This window comes from Triturus cristatus, chromosome 12 (assembly GCF_964204655.1).
Source record: "Triturus cristatus chromosome 12, aTriCri1.1, whole genome shotgun sequence".
Lineage (NCBI taxonomy): Eukaryota > Metazoa > Chordata > Amphibia > Caudata > Salamandridae > Triturus > Triturus cristatus.
Window position 1 is genome coordinate 758,784,442 of NC_140595.1, and position 20,976 is coordinate 758,805,417.

General features: G+C 44.3%; 1 protein-coding gene across 1 annotated transcript in view; it reads left to right on the forward strand.

The window, feature by feature from the left end:
* Positions 1–2,277: 2,277 nt before the first annotated feature.
* The window catches only part of LOC146782728 (extracellular calcium-sensing receptor-like), a 29,830-nt gene continuing 11,131 nt past the window's right edge, over positions 2,278–20,976 (forward strand). Inside the window, exons 1-2 of the mRNA XM_085637211.1 lie at positions 2,278–2,535; positions 10,286–11,116. Coding sequence (XP_085493337.1) covers positions 2,278–2,535; positions 10,286–11,116 — 1,089 coding nt within the window. The remainder of the gene's footprint in view (positions 2,536–10,285; positions 11,117–20,976) is intronic.

Below are 20,976 nucleotides of genomic sequence, written 5' to 3' on the forward strand. Positions count from 1 at the left end.
TTCTCCAGATACAGCCTTCGAGTAGGGGGATGCTTCTTACTGCAGGAGTTTTTTCAGGCTGGATCACCCATAGTAGAGGCACAAAGTGGTGAGAGTTTCTGCACCTCGCTGTCATTAGCCAGGCCAGACTGAAAGAGAGATCAGGAAAAGACAGAAGGCAGTGCCTCCTCTCTCGCTTTGACCTTGCATACCAGAGCCTACAGTCCTATCTTTCACCCCACAATCTTCTAAATGGCAGTCAAAAGTCAGTAAGACTAATCAGCAACTACTTGTCCACAAAACACCTAATCCAATTTCTAAAGGAGCCTAGTTTCTTCTCCTCTCACTTCAGTGGCTAATTCTCCTCCTTCCAGGCTCAGGAAGTCAGCAATGCACGTCTCCTCTCTAAGAACACAAAAACACCTCCACTTTGTATTAGGGCCAAGTCAGTGGCATCCAAAAAGGGTTCCAAAGGCCTTGTTTATTATGGTTCACTCACACATGTAATGTGCAGGCCACAAACATGCACAACATGTACTTGGGATGTTACCTCTGTTATCTGGGCAAGCATACAGAAGCAGAACTTTACATCTGTGGGCCAGCCAGCATTTGCTCCAGGGACACAGATAAAAATGTCTCCACAACTATGGATTCTCAAAACACACCATGCTGCCACCACTGCTCTAGGCTCTAAAGCAATAACAATGACAGTACCTCACTCTTATTTCAATGATGGCAGGATTGGTGCACCTCTTCAGGTCATGAACAGGTCTATTGACTCACTCAAGTTTGAGGACAGGCCTAGGCCTCTGTACATAGGCCTGATTAGCATGAGCCCAAGGCAAATATTTAAAATCAGGTTTCACCAGATGCACGTAGTCAGGTACTCGGAGCATGGGAACACAATTGTACACCATGCAGGGGATACTCCTGTCCAAACAGGTAGATTCAATTTCCTTCTTCTCTGCCTAGGAGTAATAATACTTCCAAGGATGAGTGCAACTGAAGACATTTTACCATAGGCCTGACGTATATTAACCCTCAAATGATATGTCAGGAGGAATATTTCATATTCAAATGCACTGAAGAATATTTTGCTTATGTTACAGTTGCATGGGAATTATCCCCAGAATACAGTTCCAGTTGCAATTAGGATTAGGATTAACAAAGCATGCATTAACATGAGGATAATACCACCACAACAATACTATTGTATCAGGAGATACAATGGATCCAGTCAATTTATCACAAATATTATTAAAAATATGGCTCCAGAAGATAATGCAACTTATATATTCTGGTGGGAGGAGGGGCACTAAGGGGCTTATTTACTTACAATTCACGCAACGCAGTGGAGCAAGATAAGTTGCAGTGCTGCATTGCATGAATGGGAGAGAGCTGAAAAGCATCCTATTTACTAAGATATGACTCTTCAGCTCTCTTCCTGTGCTGGCACACTTGTGGCTGCCTAGTGCCAATGCAGGCACCCTTGCATGATAGTGCAACAGTGCCAAAGTTATTGACAAGTTTGCTTTAGTGATTCCTGCACAAAAACAATCTGTAAAGACATTTTCCTCTTTCAAAGTGGACTACAGAATTCAGCACACATGGAAAGAAGAAGTAACAAGGAGAAATAGAGATATTTCTCCTCGATATGACTGGTTCAGGGAGGCAAAGCTTTTTGTGGCATTCCCAGGTTAACACCTCTTTGTAAATCTGGGAATTCGCCTAAATCCATGGGGGTGATGCATGGAAATCCCCATGCTCCTCCCATGTGATGCCTCATCAATGCAAAAGTAATGCAAGGCAGCTCATTGCACTACCTTGCATTGCTTTGTATTCACTAAACCATGCAAAGCTCGCACCCTGGCTTTCATTGGCTTAGCAGGTGCTGAAAAGGATTTTACAATGGGACTGCCCCATATAAGTGACACAACTCGATGCAAAACATTATTTAATGTCCCCCTTAAGTGTACATCTGACACTCTTTGCAACTGTAATCAACCATGTTCCTGGCCTGCTCCTTTAAATGCTGGTATCCATTGTTTTAGTGTGGTTGAAGTATACATTTACAAGGTGGGTTATTTATAATCCAATCAGAAAACACAGACTATACATGAAAAAGATGCACGAAGATGTAAATTTACTGAGGAAAAGATCATTAAAAATATATAGCCTATACTGGCACTTTACATTTTTCAGTGGCTACAAACAAACGCAGGCCATTGTCTGTTACTGACCTTTATTTGAATTGCTTGTTCTAGGTTTGTCTTTCAGAATTACCAATGGTTTCAGGCCATGATGTTCGCCATTGAGGAGATTAATGGAAGCCATGACTTCTTACCCAATGTCACCCTAGGCCTCCAGATCTATGATTCTTGTGTAGAGCCAACAGAGGCCCTCCAGGGTACCCTATGGATGTTAACTGGAAAGCAAAGGCATATTCCGAACTATCAGTGCCAGAGGGACGGTCACCTTGCTGGAATTGTTGGGGATGCTGGCTCCTCCTGTTCAATCCTTGTGGCTCATGTCCTGGGCCTCTACCGATACCCTCAGGTATGCACCTCGTCAAAATGTGCATATTCATGTTGACTTAACTCCAGATTTGAGCTCTTAAGTTGAACATATGTGTGGAAATACCTTCATTTAGAAAAGTAAACACTCACTTCTAAAGCAAAAACATGAATGTATAATTGTGAGGGCATTTTATCACATGTCCAATTACTTAGTGCATATAATTTCATTAAAATCTGCTCAAAAGTGTAAGATGTTAGCATTCCAAAGTGCGAACCCCTCAGTAATTAGGTAATTGTGCAAGTTTATGGGCACTCACACATTGTCGATAGGCACATTAGCACTCTGAAATTGGTAAAGAGCAATGGTTTTCCAGGGCAGAAATGTTGAGGTACCCCCCCCCCCCTAAACTGGTTGGGGTATAGTGCAAAAGGTTATTCCCTGATAAAAAGTATGTTACACATAGAGAAGCAAAAAGTTGTAATATGCAATGCACTTAGGCTTGCGTAAATGCACACAAGTTACATTTGCTCATACCTAAAGATCTATGCATGTAAGTACTCGTGAAATCTGCAATTGTCTCCTAAACACTCACAGAATTCACCATGAATTCCGACAGACTGGACATTTACTACAAATGTTGATGTCTGTCTACTGGGTTTTATCAATGACTAGCCCCATGGCCATTCATTTAATCAGTTCTTTTTTCTACATTGAATCTGTCTGCTAAATTCCGCTAAACGTATCTTAAGCTGAGTGAAAGACACACTCAATGGATGCTACTAATTTAATAAAAAACTCACAACAGTCGCAATATACATGCGGCTATTGTTCCATTCTTCTGAGCCAAACTTGTTTACATAGTGTAGAAAAAGAATACATTTATAAGTAATGCTGAACGCTGTTTAACATCTACATGGCACTGTTCGCCCACGTCGCCCGACTGCACGACCTCAACATCATCTCCTATGCCGATGACACCCAGCTGATCCTCTCCCTCACCAAGGACCCCCACACTGCCAAAACCAACCTCCATGAAGGAATGAAAGCCGTCGCCGATTAGATGAAGAACAGCCGACTGAAGCTGAACTCAGACAAGACGGAGGTCCTCATCCTCGGATCCACCCCCTCTGCCTGGGACGACTCCTGGTGGCCGACTACACTAGGAACAGCTCCAACACTCACCGACCACGCACGCAACCTAGGGGTCATCCTCGACTCCACCCTCTCCATGACAAAGCAGGTCAACGCCGTCTCCTCCTCCTGCTTCAACACCCTTTGCATGCTCCGCAAGATCTACAAGTGGATCCCCACAGAAACGAGAAGAACGGTCACCCAGGCTCTCGTCAGCAGCAGGTTGGACTACAGAAATGCCCTCTACACAGGAGCCCTGGCCAAACTCCTGAAACAACTTCAGTGCATTTAGAATGCCTCTGCACGCCTGATCCTCGACACCCCTTGCCGCAGCCACATTACACCTCACCTGAGAGACCTGCACTGGCTCCCCGTCAGCAAGAGGATGACCTTCAAGCTCCTCACCCACGCACATAAGGCACTCCACAACACCAGACCAACATACCTCAACAGACAACTCAGCTTCTACACCCCCACCTGCTAGCTTTGCTCTGCCGACCACGCCCTCGCCACAGTCCCCCACATCCAAAGAGCGACCTCCGGCGGTAGATCGTTCTCCCACCTCGTCGCCAAGTCCTGGAACACCCTCCCCATCCACCTACCGCAGACCCAAGACCTGCTGACCTTCAGAAGACTCCTCAAAACCTGGCTTTTTGAGCAGTAGCAGCATTCCCCCCCAGTGCCTTGAGACACATACTATTATTGATTGATTGATTGATTGAAAACTCTTCCCTTTGTCTCCTCTCAAAGAGTCTTCTGTGCACACCACAGTGAACAGAAAGCTTGTCTGCTGTAAGCCCCCATCTCTCAACCAATATTTGAATGTCATTACAACTGTAAAGCCATCAAAAATGTGATGGTCTAGCTGACTGTCATGCAAGAAAAAAATATGCAGTTCAGATCGAGGCTAAGGGTGTGTGGAGCTCGCAGAGTTTCACTCCACGGAATTTCTCTGAGTGCCACTTTTTGGGGAGTTACAAAAACTCAGCGAATTTCAATGGAATTCCACCAATGGGCAGAAAATATGCAGCCTGCACTGCTCATGCTACAATTTAGTGGCAGTGGTGCGAGCAGCACTAAAAAATCAGCACTAATGGTACCATGTCTTGAGCAAGAGTTGATTTTGCTACCATTCGAGTAAAAATCTACTTCAGCGGCATCAAATCTATTTAACAGGTAGCCCTCTGACCACGGCCCCTCATCAGAAAATCACACTAAGTGACACCAAATCTCCCTCATGCTCTCCAGCAAATATTTTCTTAATCCTTGCGGGAGAAAAAGTCCACCATGTGACCAGAATTTGGTCGGAACTCTGCTTTAAATAGTAACTTAGAGTGACAGAAATTCCGCTAATCCTGCGAGCAGAACGAAACATTCCTACCACCCCTAATCGAGACTCAAAACACTGTCCTGATTGGTATTTTCATGCCAACAAGTGGAATTTAATGAGGACAGTCAATGAAATCTGGTCATTTTACATTTGAAATGCAAACTAAATGCTACAAATGCAAGATATAAACATGGTAAAATAAATTTAAAGCTGTTATGAGTGTGTTTCACTTAAATAATCTGCATGATAGTGGCACCCAGTTTCAGAGTTGGGGACGGTGTTAAGCTCAAGAATAGATGAGGCATTGTGTCCCTAGGGACAAGATTAAAACAAGCATTGCAAAAATACAATGAGAAAATAAAAAAATGCCTCAAAAGGGAGTTCAAGTCAGTAATTTAGAGAAAAATATGAAGGTGTATTGAAGTGTTAAAGTACAATACACAATGATAAAATATAGTTCAGTTCAACAAATCAATCATAGGATATAGAAAATCAATTGGATGAAGGCTCTCAGTAATACAATTGCCTGCAAAAATGAACAAAATTAGAAAAACACGACTAAGGGCCTCATTAAGATGTCAGTCAGAAAGCATTCCAACCGACTCGGTGTCGTAATCGCAGGGGAGTGTGACTGTCCGATTACAATGTTTCCGAACACCGTTTGGTCGGACTTCCTTTGACTTCAATGGGACCCTGTGTTCCGACAGACAACACTGGCTCCCCTTGCAAAACGGGGTGCTTGCGGTAAACCATGCACCTTGTGGCGAGCACCCCATGGTGCCTGCCACACCGTGCATGGTTGGAAAGAGGGAACTCATGGGTAAAAAACAGTCAGGCTCCACCCCAAATTTGAGGGTCTTATATAATTAATTTGTCCAAAGAAAGCAATGAAGAACTGCACAGTCAGCATAAGACGAACAAATATATATTTTCATTGACAAATCACAATTCAGTATTATAATAAATGTCTTATCAACCCACCAATTTAGCACTATCCCCTAAAATGGCTATATTAAACACTTTCTGACCTAATGTAATTGGAGGTGGAAAAGTAAATGTGTAACAACAAACAATGGAAAGTGTCATAGATGTATTGTTTACAGGGTACATACAAGCAGGAAGGGCATTGAAAGTAGCAAACAAAATTACATTACAAAACAGAAAGTGCATATTTTGCTGCATGCGGAGTTGCTATGAGAAAAATAAACACACCATGACTATTTGGAGACAGCAGCTATATTTTTCAGATGGACATGGGCCCTTTGGAGGACTAGTTAAGCATAGTTGAGAAAAATGAATTTCTAACCACCTCAGTGTTTTCGTTTTTCATATATATATATATCAGCAGCTTTATTTATGATAGGCAGGGACGAGGATCCGCTTGTAGAAGCTGCTCTGTAATGGAATTGCCTGACGCATTTCGAAGCTCCATGTGCTTCTCTTCAGAGGCTTGAATGGAGATGGTGTGTGCAAACGCTGAACCCACTTCACCATTTTCATATTGCACACCCACCAATGGGAAGCTCAAATGAGACTGTGTATTGTGGGAAATGTGGTCTGGATAGCACACAAATCTTGTCCTGTATGGACCGGCAAGTGGACTCGTTTTCAATCCTGTTTGCCGCTGCTGGCTCACATTGCCGACATGATAGTTACCATATCGGGTGGCCCCTATAACATTACGGGGTGGTGCACACTCCGTGGCAGGACAGCCGCGTATTACATTGCGCTCCAAAGGTTATCCTCCTGGTAAGTAGAACTCGATCAGCAGCTTTATTTTATGATAGGCAGGGACGAGGATCCGCTTGTAGAAGCCGCTCCGTAATGGAATTGCCTGACACGTTTCGAAGCTTCATATGCTTCTTTTCATAGGCTTGAACGAAGATGGTGTGTGCAAACGCTGAACCCACTTTGCCATTTTCATATTGCACACCCACCAATGGGAAGCTTGAATGATACTGTGTATTGTGGGAAATGTGGTCCGGATAGCACCCAAATCTTGTCCTGTATGGACCCTGCATGTGGACTCGTCCTCAATCCTGTTTGTCGCTGCTGGCCCACATTGCCGACATGATAGTTACCATTGGCGAAGTGGGTTCAGCGTTTGAACACACCGTCTCCGTTTAAGCCTCTGAAGAGAAGCATATGGAGCTTTGAAACCCATCAGGCAATTCCATTACGGAGCGGCTTCTACAAGCGGATCCTCATCCCTGCCTAGCATAAATAAGGTTGCTGATCAAGTGCTACTCACCTGGTGGACAACCTTTGGAGCAGAATATATATATATATGTGCATATAATCAGAAAATAGTTATCACCCTGCCTATACTCTTCAGAGGATTTTACCCAAGCTGCTATGTGAGAGCTAGCACCTGGCTCTACTAGAACCTCTAAATACATGCACATGACTGAGAAAGATGGCACATCTATCAATATGCAGGTATTCATCTAGGCCTGGGTTCTCCAAACTTGGTCCTGGAGGGCCAGATCCATGCCAGATTTTTAGCATATCCACATTTAGATAAATGTAGCTACCATAAAAATCTGGCACCATCCAGGACCGACATTGGAGAACCCTTATCTAGGCAAAAGAAATTCGATCTGCAACACCTTCTTCCTAAGCCAGGTCCCTGAGAGTGTTAAAAATGTTTGGGGTCTATTAACAATGGTAACTTTGGGAGGAGCCAAGATGGCGACCGGAGCAGACGCTTGAGTGCCCGGCTCCGCCGGCCCTTGGCCTCGGACTATCATCCTGATTCCTATCCTCGATGATTTTCGAGGTGCAACGTGCGCGACGACGCGCTGACCGCGCCGCCGCTTTCCCGGAGTCTGAGCCCGCCCGGATGCCGGAGTTCTTGGTGCCTTTGTTCTCCGCGCTGGACCCCTGCTCTATTGTGGCCTTGACCGGCCCCCTGGCAGCTCCGCAGTCACTGGACCCCCGGCGCAAATCTGAGCCCCGCGGCCCCGATCCCGCCTCACACCACGGATTGTCGCCAGATGAGCCGGGGGAGAGACGCCCGGACACCTCCTTCACCTTTCACCTGACGGGCTGGAGCTCTAGGGTAAGCCCCGGTGTGGCGGGTCTCCTGCTTCGCTCTGTGGCCCGCGCTGTGGAAGGCTGCGGACCCCCTTCTTCTATTGCCTAGTCGGCTGCAAAGAGAGTCCGAGGGAGGGGAAGCGACTGTTGGCTTTCACCTGTTGCGGCGCAGACCTGCGTGGAATTGCCTCCTTGTTACGACCCCCCCCCTGGCCACTGTACCGTTCAGCGGTAAAACATGGCGTTGATTGCCTGCTCGCTGCTGGGGGGAGATGCTCCGGTCTCGCCCGCTGCCCGCTTCGCCCTCCCTCTACCAGACTCCAGCTCCACAGTGCCGTCCCGGATTGCTGCCGATGTGGGGGCGCAGCTTCCGCTGACATGCGGCTCCGTTCTGGCTGCCCTGCGGGACCTTCGTCTGCAATTGTGTGTTGGCTTGCAAACGCTGAGTGAGCGGTTCGACTCCATACTGTCGGCTGCGGGTCGTGAGCGCCCCGTTTGTTCTCAACAAGACGTGGGTCTGCCAGTGCTTCTGTCCTCTTGCGGGGACGCAACGACTGTGTATAACCGTGCTACACTGGTGTCTGCATCTGGCTTTCCCGGCACCCAGGATCAATCGATCTCCTGCTCAATTGTGGACACTTTGTTTCCCCGTTCATTGCTGCCTGCTTTGTTGTTGCCTGCCTCACCGCGTCCGCAAGAGTATCCAGCTGAGCGACACCTGACGTCCTCGAGGAACCGTTCACGGTGGCCTACGGCTTCTTTTATGTGGAACTTCTGTACTTTACAGGCCAGGTCTGGATTTTATATGGTGCACAAGGGGACCTCAATAGATGATCGGCGGCCATTTTGTGACTCTACTTCTCCATCTTCTCCCAAGCGGCCATATTGTCTTTGTCTGCACGGGCTGCGGGGCCTTCATGTGGGGGCTAGTCTAATCTTACGCCCGCGATCGGGCCAGGGCTAGATTGATTTCTATCACCATGGTGTCACGGATGGGCTGGACTGGGACTGGAACTGTCTGCATATGTTGTGCGCACTCGTCGCGATTTGTCTGCCTTCATTTATATTGTTGTGACACGTTATCTTCACACGACCGCCTTTGGGTGTAGTGGGTTCTCAGTGTGTGGAGACGTAGTCGGCCGGTGGTTTCGGGCGCTCCGAGGTTACGTGGGCTCCTCCCCGCTTTCTTCTTTGTTTTTCTTATTTTCTTACTCTATTCCTACTTTCTCTCTTGTCTATATTTCGGGTTCATTGGGCGACAGGCACTATGCCAGGGGGGGGGGGCAGGCCGTAGCCTCCGCATTGGTGTAGGGTGGGGGGGTAATTTACCTTTTCTTTTTAGTTCTATGGGCCTCTTTCTTCTATGTCTCTGCGCTATACTTGTTTCCGATTCGGGGTCCGGGTGTGGGGTGGATTGAGTGGGGGCGGCTTTGGAGGGGTGCGTATTTACTCATGTGACTATCCTGTTATATAACTGCATCGCCTCACTGTCTGAGATTTTCTATGGCCGTTTTAATGATGCTGCTGCTCTCCCGTATGATGGAGCCATCTTGCGGACTCGAATCTCCTTGGTTCTATCCTCTACTGATCTTTTCCTCGATAAAATTATTTTGAAAACCTTAAAATTAACCTTTACTTCTCCTTCCCCTGGTGTCAAGGATCTCTCCAGTGTATAACTCCTGAATCGTTGCTAATCTTGACCATTGACGCACAGGGGTTGTAATGTGTGTTTCAGTGCTTAACCGTTTTGTGGCCGGCCTGATGGTTGTAGGCCCGTATTTGTCCTTTTCATATGCACGAATAAAGGTTTTTAAAAAAAAAAAAAAAAAAAAAAAAACAATGGTAACTTTGGTCTAAAATGTACCTTTACTGCCACACTTACCTTTAATACCCATGTCAGAAATTACAAAGAGATTGCTGAGTGGTGGCCCAAATGCATTTAATAGTGCAGATTTCTCTGCCACAAATGTGGGGAAATGCATAATGATAAATCTTGCTGATAGTTGCTAAGTCAGGCGGCTAATGCATGAGTTTCGTAGAAAAATTGGGAACATCCATAAACGTACATTTGTGAGCATTCCCTTCTAGCAGGGTTTGGTTTTTAACAACAAACCTCTTGTTGTTATAATCTGGAGAAGTTTTTTTTCTGAGCTTGATGTGAGCAATGCATAATGACCTGACTAAACCTTACGATCAAGAGCAATACATGTATATTAAGTGTGTATACAATGAAAATTATTGTGGTTTCTATGCATAGTCCTTAAATAATTATGACATTTATATTTACTACAGATCAGTTATTTTTCAACAATTCCACTCCTTAGTGACCGCAGCCAGTTCCCCTCCTTCTTCCGGACAATCCCTAGTGATGACTCTCAGTTCCGTGGGCTGGCCCAACTGTTGAGGCACTTTGATTGGAACTGGGTGGGCCTTCTAGCAACAGAGAATGATTATGCCCAAAATGGAGCTCAGATATTAAAAGCAGAGCTTAAGAAGGCTGGTGCTTGTGTGGCCTTCTCTGAAATTGTTATCCTCACTCGACCAGACAGGAATGCACCCCATATTGCCCAAGTGATCAGAAACTCAACAGCGAATGCAATAGTCATCATCTCTCTTGATTCACACCTGGTACCTTTGCTGAATGAACTGGTGAGACAGAACATAACTGGGAAGGTATTCATTGCCAGTGAAGCCTGGTCAACATCAGTACTTTTGTCTGTGAAAAAGTATATTGAAGTCCTCTCTGGCACAATTGGTTTTGCAATCCAGAGTGGAGAAATGGCAGGCTTCAAAGAACATCTCAACAGTGTCCGTCATTTAAATTTCCCCAGTGATATTTTCATCAAGGAATTCTGGGAAGCAGCTTTTGGCTGTGAGTGGCAAGATTATGAAGCAAAGCAAGGCACAGGGAACACTACCACAAATCTATGCACAGGGGCGGAGAGGCTGGACAATCTCTTTGGCTTCTACAATGATGTCACCAGTCCAAGAATCACATACAATGTCTACAGGGCAGTTTATGCCATTGCCCTGGCTTTACAGGATCTCCAGTCCTGCATGCATGGAAGAGGCCCCTTCCACCATGGAACCTGTGCCAACATCTCACATTTTCAAAGCTGGCAAGTAAGATAAGATCTTTAAGTCAATGCTTGTTTGATAATTGTAGAAAAGTGTTATGCCAAAGTAAAATTTATCAATAGTCCATATTCCCCTTACTGTTTTCTGTATCATTTTTCAATTGTACAGGAAGGGCACATGCCAAAGTCAACAGTGCTGTACAATCTATTAAACTTCTAGCACATCCTGGTGGTTGTAATATGTTTATATGAACTCAATGATCATTTGCATTCAGCCTATACATACATGAGAGATAAACACTGGGAGAAACTAGCAATTGTGTAGAGTATAGACAATGGGTTGTGGCACCCAGAGTACTCAAAAGGGAAAGCGAAATATAAGGGACAAGGAAGGCACGGTTCGGTGGAAAAAGACTATGGAAAATTTTAGATAGACTGGTAAATTCTTGCATGGTGTAAGAGTTTTAATGGTTCACATTTTTACACACGTGGGCCTAGATTTATAAAAAGAATTCCTTTTTTGATACAGGCTCAATGCAAAATCCCGGTTGGCATTTACAAACTAACGCAAATGGAGATTTGTGTTGGTTTGTAACCAAAAGTATTGCAACTCAGCACAATGGGTTGCCTTGTGTTACTTTGTGTCAAAGGGGCATTCCATGAGTTTTGCATCCATCCATGCATATTATGCAATATATTTCCACAACGAAATGTAGACATGGATTTGTGCCAAAATTCTATGCAGCCCTGCAGCTAGTGTAATGAGGAGAAATATATTTACCTCTTTGCATGCATGCTGCATTCTGCAGCACACATTCAAATAGAAAATGTCCTTCAAGCATAGTTTTTGCACAGGAAGGTACTCCTTCCTGCACAGCAACTATGCTGATCACAATGCAGACACCCTGGTACTATGGTACAAGAGTGCTTGCATTGGTGTATAGCTGCTGAAAGTGAGACAGCAGAAATGTGACACTTCTTTGTAGATATGGCACAGTTCTCCTCTCTTCAGTTCATGCAATGCTGAGCAGCAATCTTTTTTGCTATCTTGTGTTGCATCAAGAGACTAATATCGAGGCCCAGAAGAATCCCGGTTCAGGCACAAGAAGGAGCTAGTTTAGTGGCAATTATTGCACATAATCAGTTTTCCCAGACACATTCGACATGACAAAACCTGACGAATTCTGCCCTACTAAAACTTTGGAAAGAGACAAAAAATACATAATTGGATGTGCACATTCCAATACTGCATTATATGCTTCATTTGAATTTACTGAACTCAGAAACAGGTGGATAATATCATACTTGGCAAATAATGCACCCTTGAATCATTCTTGCTTACGGGGTAAGCTATTGCTACCTAAAATTCTGACACAGTCTTAATGAGACAAAATGTGTACAAAAAGGAGCTAGATACAAGTAGGAAGGCTGTTTGGATAATCTTATATTGGTGTAAGGCTCTTTTTCCCTGCCTCAGAATCACTGTACTTAGCCTTGTCACTCCTCCTCATTTACTGGGACATTCCACTCAGCCACAAATCCAGGCAAACGTAATGTTTAAATGACCTATCATTCTTCTAAACTTGGATCTGCGGTCCTCTGGCAAGCCTACTCAATCACTGAACTACGTCTTTACTGCCCAACTTTACCAACCTTTCAAACCATCAATATTAGAATTTGGAAAAACAAATAACCTTAACCAATGTTAAACAAACTTCCTTCACTATAGGTATAGCAGTTAAAAGTTGCTTTTGGCCTGAGACAGATTTGAACTCACAAACCATATCAGCAATCCCAGGTATTACAGATTGAAAAAACATCCCAGAAATTCAAACTAATACATGACAAATTATATATCGCCCCTTCCCCTAAGAGGTAGGGTTATGGGGCTGAGCCAATGGCATACAGTAAGGCCTATGATGAAGAGAAGTAACCAATGTGTCTCTCTCAAGATTGAAGCAGGCAGATATTGACTTCCACAGAGTCAAAAACAATTTAGGCAGTGAATGATCCTGCAAGCGTCTACATCATCAGTCCTGGAATGCTCAATGCAGATCTCCAAGCTCTTGAAAAATTGTCTTGTGTCATGTAACGCCTACTAGGAAACAAGGATTTTGTTGCCACTCCATGCTTCAATTTTTTGAGATAAGGTCCATTTAGGGCTCAGCTTAATCTTCTTGTCCTGGGTCTTCCTTGTTAGGGTCCTGCTCCACTCCACAAAACTGCAATGATGTTTCCTTCCCTGCCAGGTCCTTCTTCAAAATCAAGGCTTGCACCCAGTCGTACGTAAGAACCTATCCTTTCTGATGTAGGAAAGTCGTCTTTTCTGTCAGAAAAAGGTACAACTGCTCGTTTGATTTGGGAAATCTTTATTCTGCTTTGGGCACACTGAGAGGAAACCAGGGCCAATCACCGTTCAATCTTTCTTGTAAATATAAGTGCTCCTCCCATCCCTGGCAAATGTATCTCCATTCTCTTTCTTCTTAGGCTTCTGGAACAGTAGTGAGGATCTTGGTATCAACTGGAAAAAACTACAAAATGGTTTTGGGTTGGTGGGAATTGCCCAGCACAATTTTAAAAGAGGGAATGGTAGCTCGTGAATGTTAGATGATGTGTGGCAGGATGTAGTGTGTATTCCCTATGCCCACACATCTTTAGGACCTCTGATGGAGGGAGGGAAGCACAGATATCAATATATATGCTGCAACATGCACATCCTGAAGGAGAGTACACAGTTTGACTATTGCTCACTGGTCCTTGTTAGAACATCATTGACCCTGCACATAATGTTTGTTTACTGCACAAATAACCTACTACCCACAGAGCACCTAAAGCTCACACTGTAGACGAAAATAAGGGTCCCATTAAATGGGGAGTGATTGAATTTTGTCAGGATTAACCAATAGACGGCCTCTCCAGGCATAATACAGATGCAAGGAACAAAGTCATACACTAGAACACATAGCCACCAGTCAGAAACACCACCACATTCTGGTATGAGTGAACAGAAACTACTTTTAATGTGGCTAGGATTTGGCACTCTTCTCAGGACTACATACAAATATGGAACACCTCAAATAACCTCATCAGCTGTTTTGACCATGTATGGAAAATCACAAAGCGGGCCAAAAGCTAGCAATTTCAATATGATAGCATAAGCTTCACAGTCATGTTCCCACTAACTCCAGAGGCTATTTCCATGTCTAACATGGCCAGATATGTTATTTTTAAGCTGTGCAAACACATCCATCACTGTTATTAAAGCTGATCTTACCTTATTAAAAACAAGTACACTTAAATATGCCTGGCAGCTTGACTTTGGTGTGCCTGCATTTGAACAACTCTTTTTGTTTGTAGAACCCTGATGCATCTCAGTCCAACTCCTCCCATTTCCGTTACTAACTACATGAATGACCTCTACCCCACTCCACCTCAACAAAGATGCAACTTTTTTCCCTCAATATTATATTGTATTATATTATGTTATATTATATTATATTATGTTATATTATATTATATTATACTATCCTATATTATATTATATTATATTATATTATATTATATTATATTATATTATATTATATTATATTATATTATATTTGTAGGAACATGGCCCTTTCTGCATGGTCACTCTCAGTTTTTGCAAATGTTTCTGTTGGTCTTTGGGTTCTGCACATTGGTATACAACTGTCCAGTGCCCAGCGTATGTGCTCTGATCCCTAAAACATGTTGAATTGGTATACACCTAATTGGCATATGTTACTTACCTATAAGTCCCTAGTATATGTGACAAAGTGTACCCAGTGTCTGTAAGTTAAATGTCACAAGTGGACGGCAGCACACTTTGTGCCACCACTATAGTGACAATGCAAACTATGACTGCAGGCCTGCCACCAGCAAACCTAATGTGCAGATTTAAACTGCAAATTTGACTTGCCAAAAAAGTCCCTTTGGACAGGCCTATACCCTCCTTTAAAATATGAATAGGTGCCCCTAAATAGGCCTTAAATGCCCGTAAGGCAGGGTGCACAGTATTTGAAAGAAGGACATGTACATTTTAAATGTTAAACATGTCGTTACAGAAATAAAGTCCTAAAAACTATTTTCACTGTAGCACAGGTAGTTGTTTCATAGGGAAGCATTGTGAGTTAGCATTGAAATTAAACATTTTTATCTCAGCATAATAATAGATAAAAAGTAAAATTTTCATCTAATTAAAACATTTATTATAAATCCAATTAATTGATAACGTCATTTTACAAAAGGTCACCTTTTACTTGCCTAAAGAATCTAAAAGCCCTTTTGCATAGATTTCTAACCTTCAGCCAAGTATAGAATAGCTCCTTACTGAGGTGTGAATTTGATCATACAACTGGGACAACGGTGTGGGGAGGTGTCCTGTTCCTCTGACAGGATGACCATCTGGGCAGCCCCCAAGAAATAATTATCTTCAAAGGGGCCTGAACTGTCACAGGTAGATGTAGTTCACTCGTGGACCTGCCCCCTTTATTGTTCTTTCGAGCCAGACAACCACCATTCCTTGTGGGAGAGGAGTTCCCCAGAATCATTTTTAAGTGACGGCAGGGGAAGATTTGCTAATTTGCTTGGCCACATCTCTGCAAGAAGATCTTTTTCCTGAAGTGACCAGCAGAACGGTTTCTAATTGGACCTGCCCTGTTGGTGGCTTCTGATGGAGTGAGTTTGAAATTTTGTTCCTGAGGTCCTGGGACCCTTGACTGTGCCAATATGTACTCCTCCTAACATCCTGGAAACCTGGAACTTTGAAACTTTTTTGGCTTCAAAGGCTTCCGGAGGACTGGGTCAAACCTGTCAAGTCGTTCTGACAAAGGAGAATTTCTGCTGGGCAAAGGATTCAGGCTGCTCCCACTTGGAGCTTCTCCACAGCATCAAACCTGTTTCAGCTGGATATTGTCATGCACTCACCTAGTCCCAACGGCGGAGATGAGACTGGAGCTAATGCTGGACCACCTATCCCTCCCAAGCACAGCACATGTCAAGGAGCCGAAACCATTGATCTCACACTGTCTCCGGGGGTAGTGAGGATAGGAATAAAATAATAAATGAGACTTGTGGTATTGGATCTGTTCAGTGCTGGTGCAATACTGCATTACAGGATTTGTCACTTTTGAGAACTTCTGCATGTGGGAGGTAGATGTGCACTTGACAAGAACCTCTGGTTTTGCCATTATGAGGTGCACGGGAAATAACAAGAGGAGGCAGTTATCATCAGCACACTAACAGGTCTCTGCATACAATCCATGCACTAACTTCAGTGACATACATTTACAGGTTTCATCAGCAGCATGACATGAGAACAGAATAACCAAAATCACAGATTGGAGTGTGTCACACCCATGGATAAACCCGGAACACAGCTTGGAGATAATTGCACTCCCAAGGTTAAACTCGGAGCACAGGTTGGAGTTGCTTGCACTCTCAAGGATAAACTCAGAACAAAGGTTGGAGTTACTTGCACTCCCAAGTATAAACTCAGATAAAAGGTTGGAGTTAATTGTGCTGCCAAGGATACACTCAGAGCACAGGATGGAGTTACTTGCACTCCCAAGTATTAACTCAGAACAAAGGTTGGAGTTACTTGCACTCCCAAGTATATACTCGGAACACAGGCTGGGGTACAAGATTCATTCATATATCAAAGACTCTAAAGCAGGGGCATCTCCTTTGTATTGGCAGAGAAATGCTGCCCGACTGATTCAGTCAGAGAAAAACAAAATGATAATAAAATATTATTATTTTTTTTCCGCTGACTGACTGAGCCAGGGAATCTTGGGTGGGGCAGGGTCTGGCCATGACAGAGAGTAGGAGGGGTAGGTGCACTGTAAAGTGCTCATGTTGGTTTGGCTGCTGTTTCTTAGGCTGGTCAAACAGACATGTACTCATAGGTTTCTCCAACCCAGCTGTGCTGCACAGCCAGGTTGGACGAAAAGCAGTCACTGTCTGAGTGGCAAACTAGGCAACTCAGACCAATCCTGGCGCTGCTCTCATGCTAGGTATAGCATGAGAGCAGGACCAGGATTGGATGTGAAGCCTGTGCTGGTGTCCCAGGGACTGCTAGAACATCATTAGGAGCAGGAGAGAAGAGGAGCACCGAGGTGCCCGGAAGTGTTGGCAGCAGGACAGGTACGTTTTTAATTATTATTTCCCAAATCCCCTGTTCCCCCGCCCCCGCACCCCAACTTGAGTTTCGTTTTAGCCACCACTGCTCTGAAGCACTTTCTCTTTTTACTACAGTTCATCAGAGAAACAAGGGGCTAACATTTTTAATCCTTGTGCAGTAACAGTGTTAGCACCAAGGTTTGCAGGAAGGGTCAGGAGTATAAAAACAGAGGAAGGGCTGGAGTAAATCACAGAGAGGGCATGAAGAAAAAGTTTATAGTCTTTGATGATACTGATAGTTGGTCCTGCTTACTACTATAGGAGGATTAGTGCGCACTAACCTGGTATCAAGTAGCCTAGTTCTTCCACTTGACTGAAGTTCAAAGAAGATATTGAGGCTTTGACTCAGGGAGTCGCAGGGACCCCAGAGTAGCTGTGCAGGAGGGAGATAGGAGGAAGAGGTCAAGGGAGCTGGAGTCACAGGAACCACTGGTTCACTTGGACTTGACGGAGAGTGGAGCATTTCTTGGTTCCAACTGGATTTTTCAGGTGAGTAGGAAGGGTGAAGATTGATCCACAGGGAGTGAGGCTAAGCCATGACTCTGGGTTGGGTGGGGTTTAAATAACCTCTACAACGTTCAATGGATGTCGCTAGATCACCTGTGGCATCTGAGGCACATGGCCATTTGGAATTTTCTTGAACCTCGAAGAAAATATGTGTTAGTACACTCGCTTTGACCTCACATAATGGGCAGGTACAACTTGATGAACGTTGACCCCAGTAACAGCTGGAGCAAACTTGCAAATGGCTCACAGAATGGATTCTGGGGGAGGGTTACAGGGATTCAATGGAAAACAAACCCGAAGGCCCAAATACCAGCAGGTGCAGATAATCTGTTTGTTCATGGGTTCTGGGGGATGCTTTTCTAAGGGTTCAAGTGCAGTGGAATTATGGGTCTTGGGGAACATCAGTAACAGTATCATAGTGTGCCATAAAGTGCCACAAGGGTAATAGAACATGAGCCCTCCATGCTAGACCACAACGCAGGGGGTGCAGAAATGGGTTGTGAAAGAGAGGGTGCAGGAGAGGGTCACTACAGAGAGGGCGCAAGAGGCAGTCATGACAGACCTCATAGAGAGGCTATCCAGCCTCGTGGAGCCCTGTTCAACTACAGCTTTGAACCTTGCCGCAATAGAGGAAACCGAGGTCCAAAAAGTGCCTTATTTAGAAATTGGCAGAAAAGAGTACTCCATCGCAACCGTGACAGAGTACCATTCTCGCCAACCTGAAACTCAGTTCACCTCATTTAGAGTCGGGCGGACCTTCAGTGTATGAAATGAAATGAAATAAAAAGTAATGCTTTTAAATCGCAACTGCCACTCCTAACTGAGTCTCCTGGCGCTATATATATGAACAGTGGAGACTACTCCATCTCTGCCACCTATACAAGCCTCTGACATCCTGACAGAGTTGTGGCCCTAAAATATATACATATAAATATATGTATTACCTAGTTATAGTTAGGAATTTTCTAAACTAATGGCCCGCTCACTTCAGCTGCTGTGTTGAAAGTTTCGGGGTGATTCATCAAGCGGGGCCAAGAAAAAGGGGGGTCCCGAAACGCTTTTTCTCCATCTTAATTTCCATAGGAAAATATTGGCGCAGCTACAGCCCGAACTGCTTAATGTAATTACACCACATTTGGCAGAAAGTTAGCTCTTGGTCCAGACTGCACTCTTTTTGTACACCTGTGGCTGTGGAGGATCCATGAACCCACCCGATCTCCTGCCTGCAAACTGATTGGCTGCCAACACTTCAAATCAGGAAGTGTTGGCAGTCATCTTGTGACTCTGTTGAACCGAGTCACAAGGAAAAGGGTTCAACAACATAAAAAAATGAGAAACACCCTGATCCCCTAGGCCTGCTCAGGCTGTCCCACAGGAAACCCGAGGGCTAAAAAAAGCATTTTCTTTAAATTTAAGAATGTTTTTTGTTTCTTTTAAGCCCCAGGGTGGGCCAGGTCCCGGGGGTAATCCCAAATTATCATTCGGGGACCCGCAGGGGACCCTGCTGCCCCAGGGACTGCTACCTCCTGAGGTTTTTATTTTTTAAAAATACATGGGGGAGGCTCCTGTCCCTCCCCACACAGCCCCGGGGACCTCCACCACCCCGGGGCTATAGGTATTAAATGAGGGGGCACGCGTACCCCCACAGCTCCGGGGATCTCCACATCCCTGGGCTATGTTATAAAAAAGAAGTGTGGTGGGGTCCAGCTCCCCCACACTGCCCCGGGGACCACCACCACCCCGGGGCTTTAAATATGTTGGAAGGGGCAGAGCGGCCCCCTTGTGGAGCCCTTCAATGCCCTGGGGACCACCACCCTGTAGGGTCAGCTCCAGCAATGTCCCAGGGTGCCCACCTCGGGACATTGCAGTTTGCTATAGGATGGCGGGAGCATTGCTCTCGCCATCCCATAGCAAATAAGTGCTCCACTTGTTCACTGTGGAGCACTTTGCTTTTTACATTCAGGGGACTGCATGTCAGCAGCCTTCTGGCTCCCCCCGACGTCCCGTAAAAGAAGGCCATGTCCCGGGGGCTGTGGTCCCTGGGGCAAAAGTGGCCAAGGGAAGGAGGGCCACACACCCCTCTTCTATAAAAAGAACTAAAAACAATTTAAAAAATGGCAGGGCCAAGGTGGATGAGGTCCCCGGGGCTGAAATCAGCCTATGCAAGTGGGGGGCATTAAATAAATATTTTTTTAACTCGTGGTCGGAGTCGTGATCCTATTGCGACTCTCAGTACAGCCCCCAGTGTAACGTTGCAGTGGATTTGCGGATCCACCATAAATAATTAAATAGTATACAATTCAGAAGGTAGTGTTGTATTTGGGAACTTTTTCATAGAGCTAGTGAGATTTAAGTTAAACATCACATTAAAATTGATAGAGTTAGAAATAATATAAAAAATATAAATTAAAAGTTAAACTTGAAAAATCAAATGTGTTGTAGTACATTGAATTTGGGCTTTTGTTTTGCAAATTTGCGATGGGTTGGTGAGTCCGGAAAATATTTAAAAAGTGTATGTATCTTAAAAAATATATAACTGTCAATGTTGGGTTATAGGGTGGCTCTAACAAGAGCTGTATGAGTGCCTGTATGGGTGAGTGAGTGGATGTGTTTGTAGACCTATAAATCAGTAAGTGGGTATGTATGTACTGGTATTAGTGTGTCAATGGTTTCAAGAATGGTAGTCTGAAATTTGGAGTGGGTTTTATGATAGGTTATATTGGTGTGTAAGTTGGTGCATCATAGATTATGTGGATGATGTCATCGGTGATGTCATCAGTGATGTCTGTCATTTGAGATGTCTTCAGTGATTTCATCAGTGATGTCACTGACCATGTCATGAGTGATATAATATGTGACGTCATCAGCAGTGCATTGCAGGGGCGCAAGTTATAATTAACTCAGCTAACTATAACAGCTGAATATCTCAGATTTTGTGCGACTGAAATGTCAGCCTAACTATAACGTCCATGTAACCTTTGTTTTTTATGAATATGTGTGTGTGTATATATATATTCACTAAAAAAAAACATAGGTTTCACACACGTTATAGTTAGGAATTAGCATTTAAAAAACCTTGCAAATTCACTGAAAAAATCAGAGGTTTCACACACGTTATAGTTAGCTGGACATTTCACTCGTACAAAACCATTGAAATTCCCCCGTTATAGTTAGTTCAGTGATGTCATCAGTGATGACACT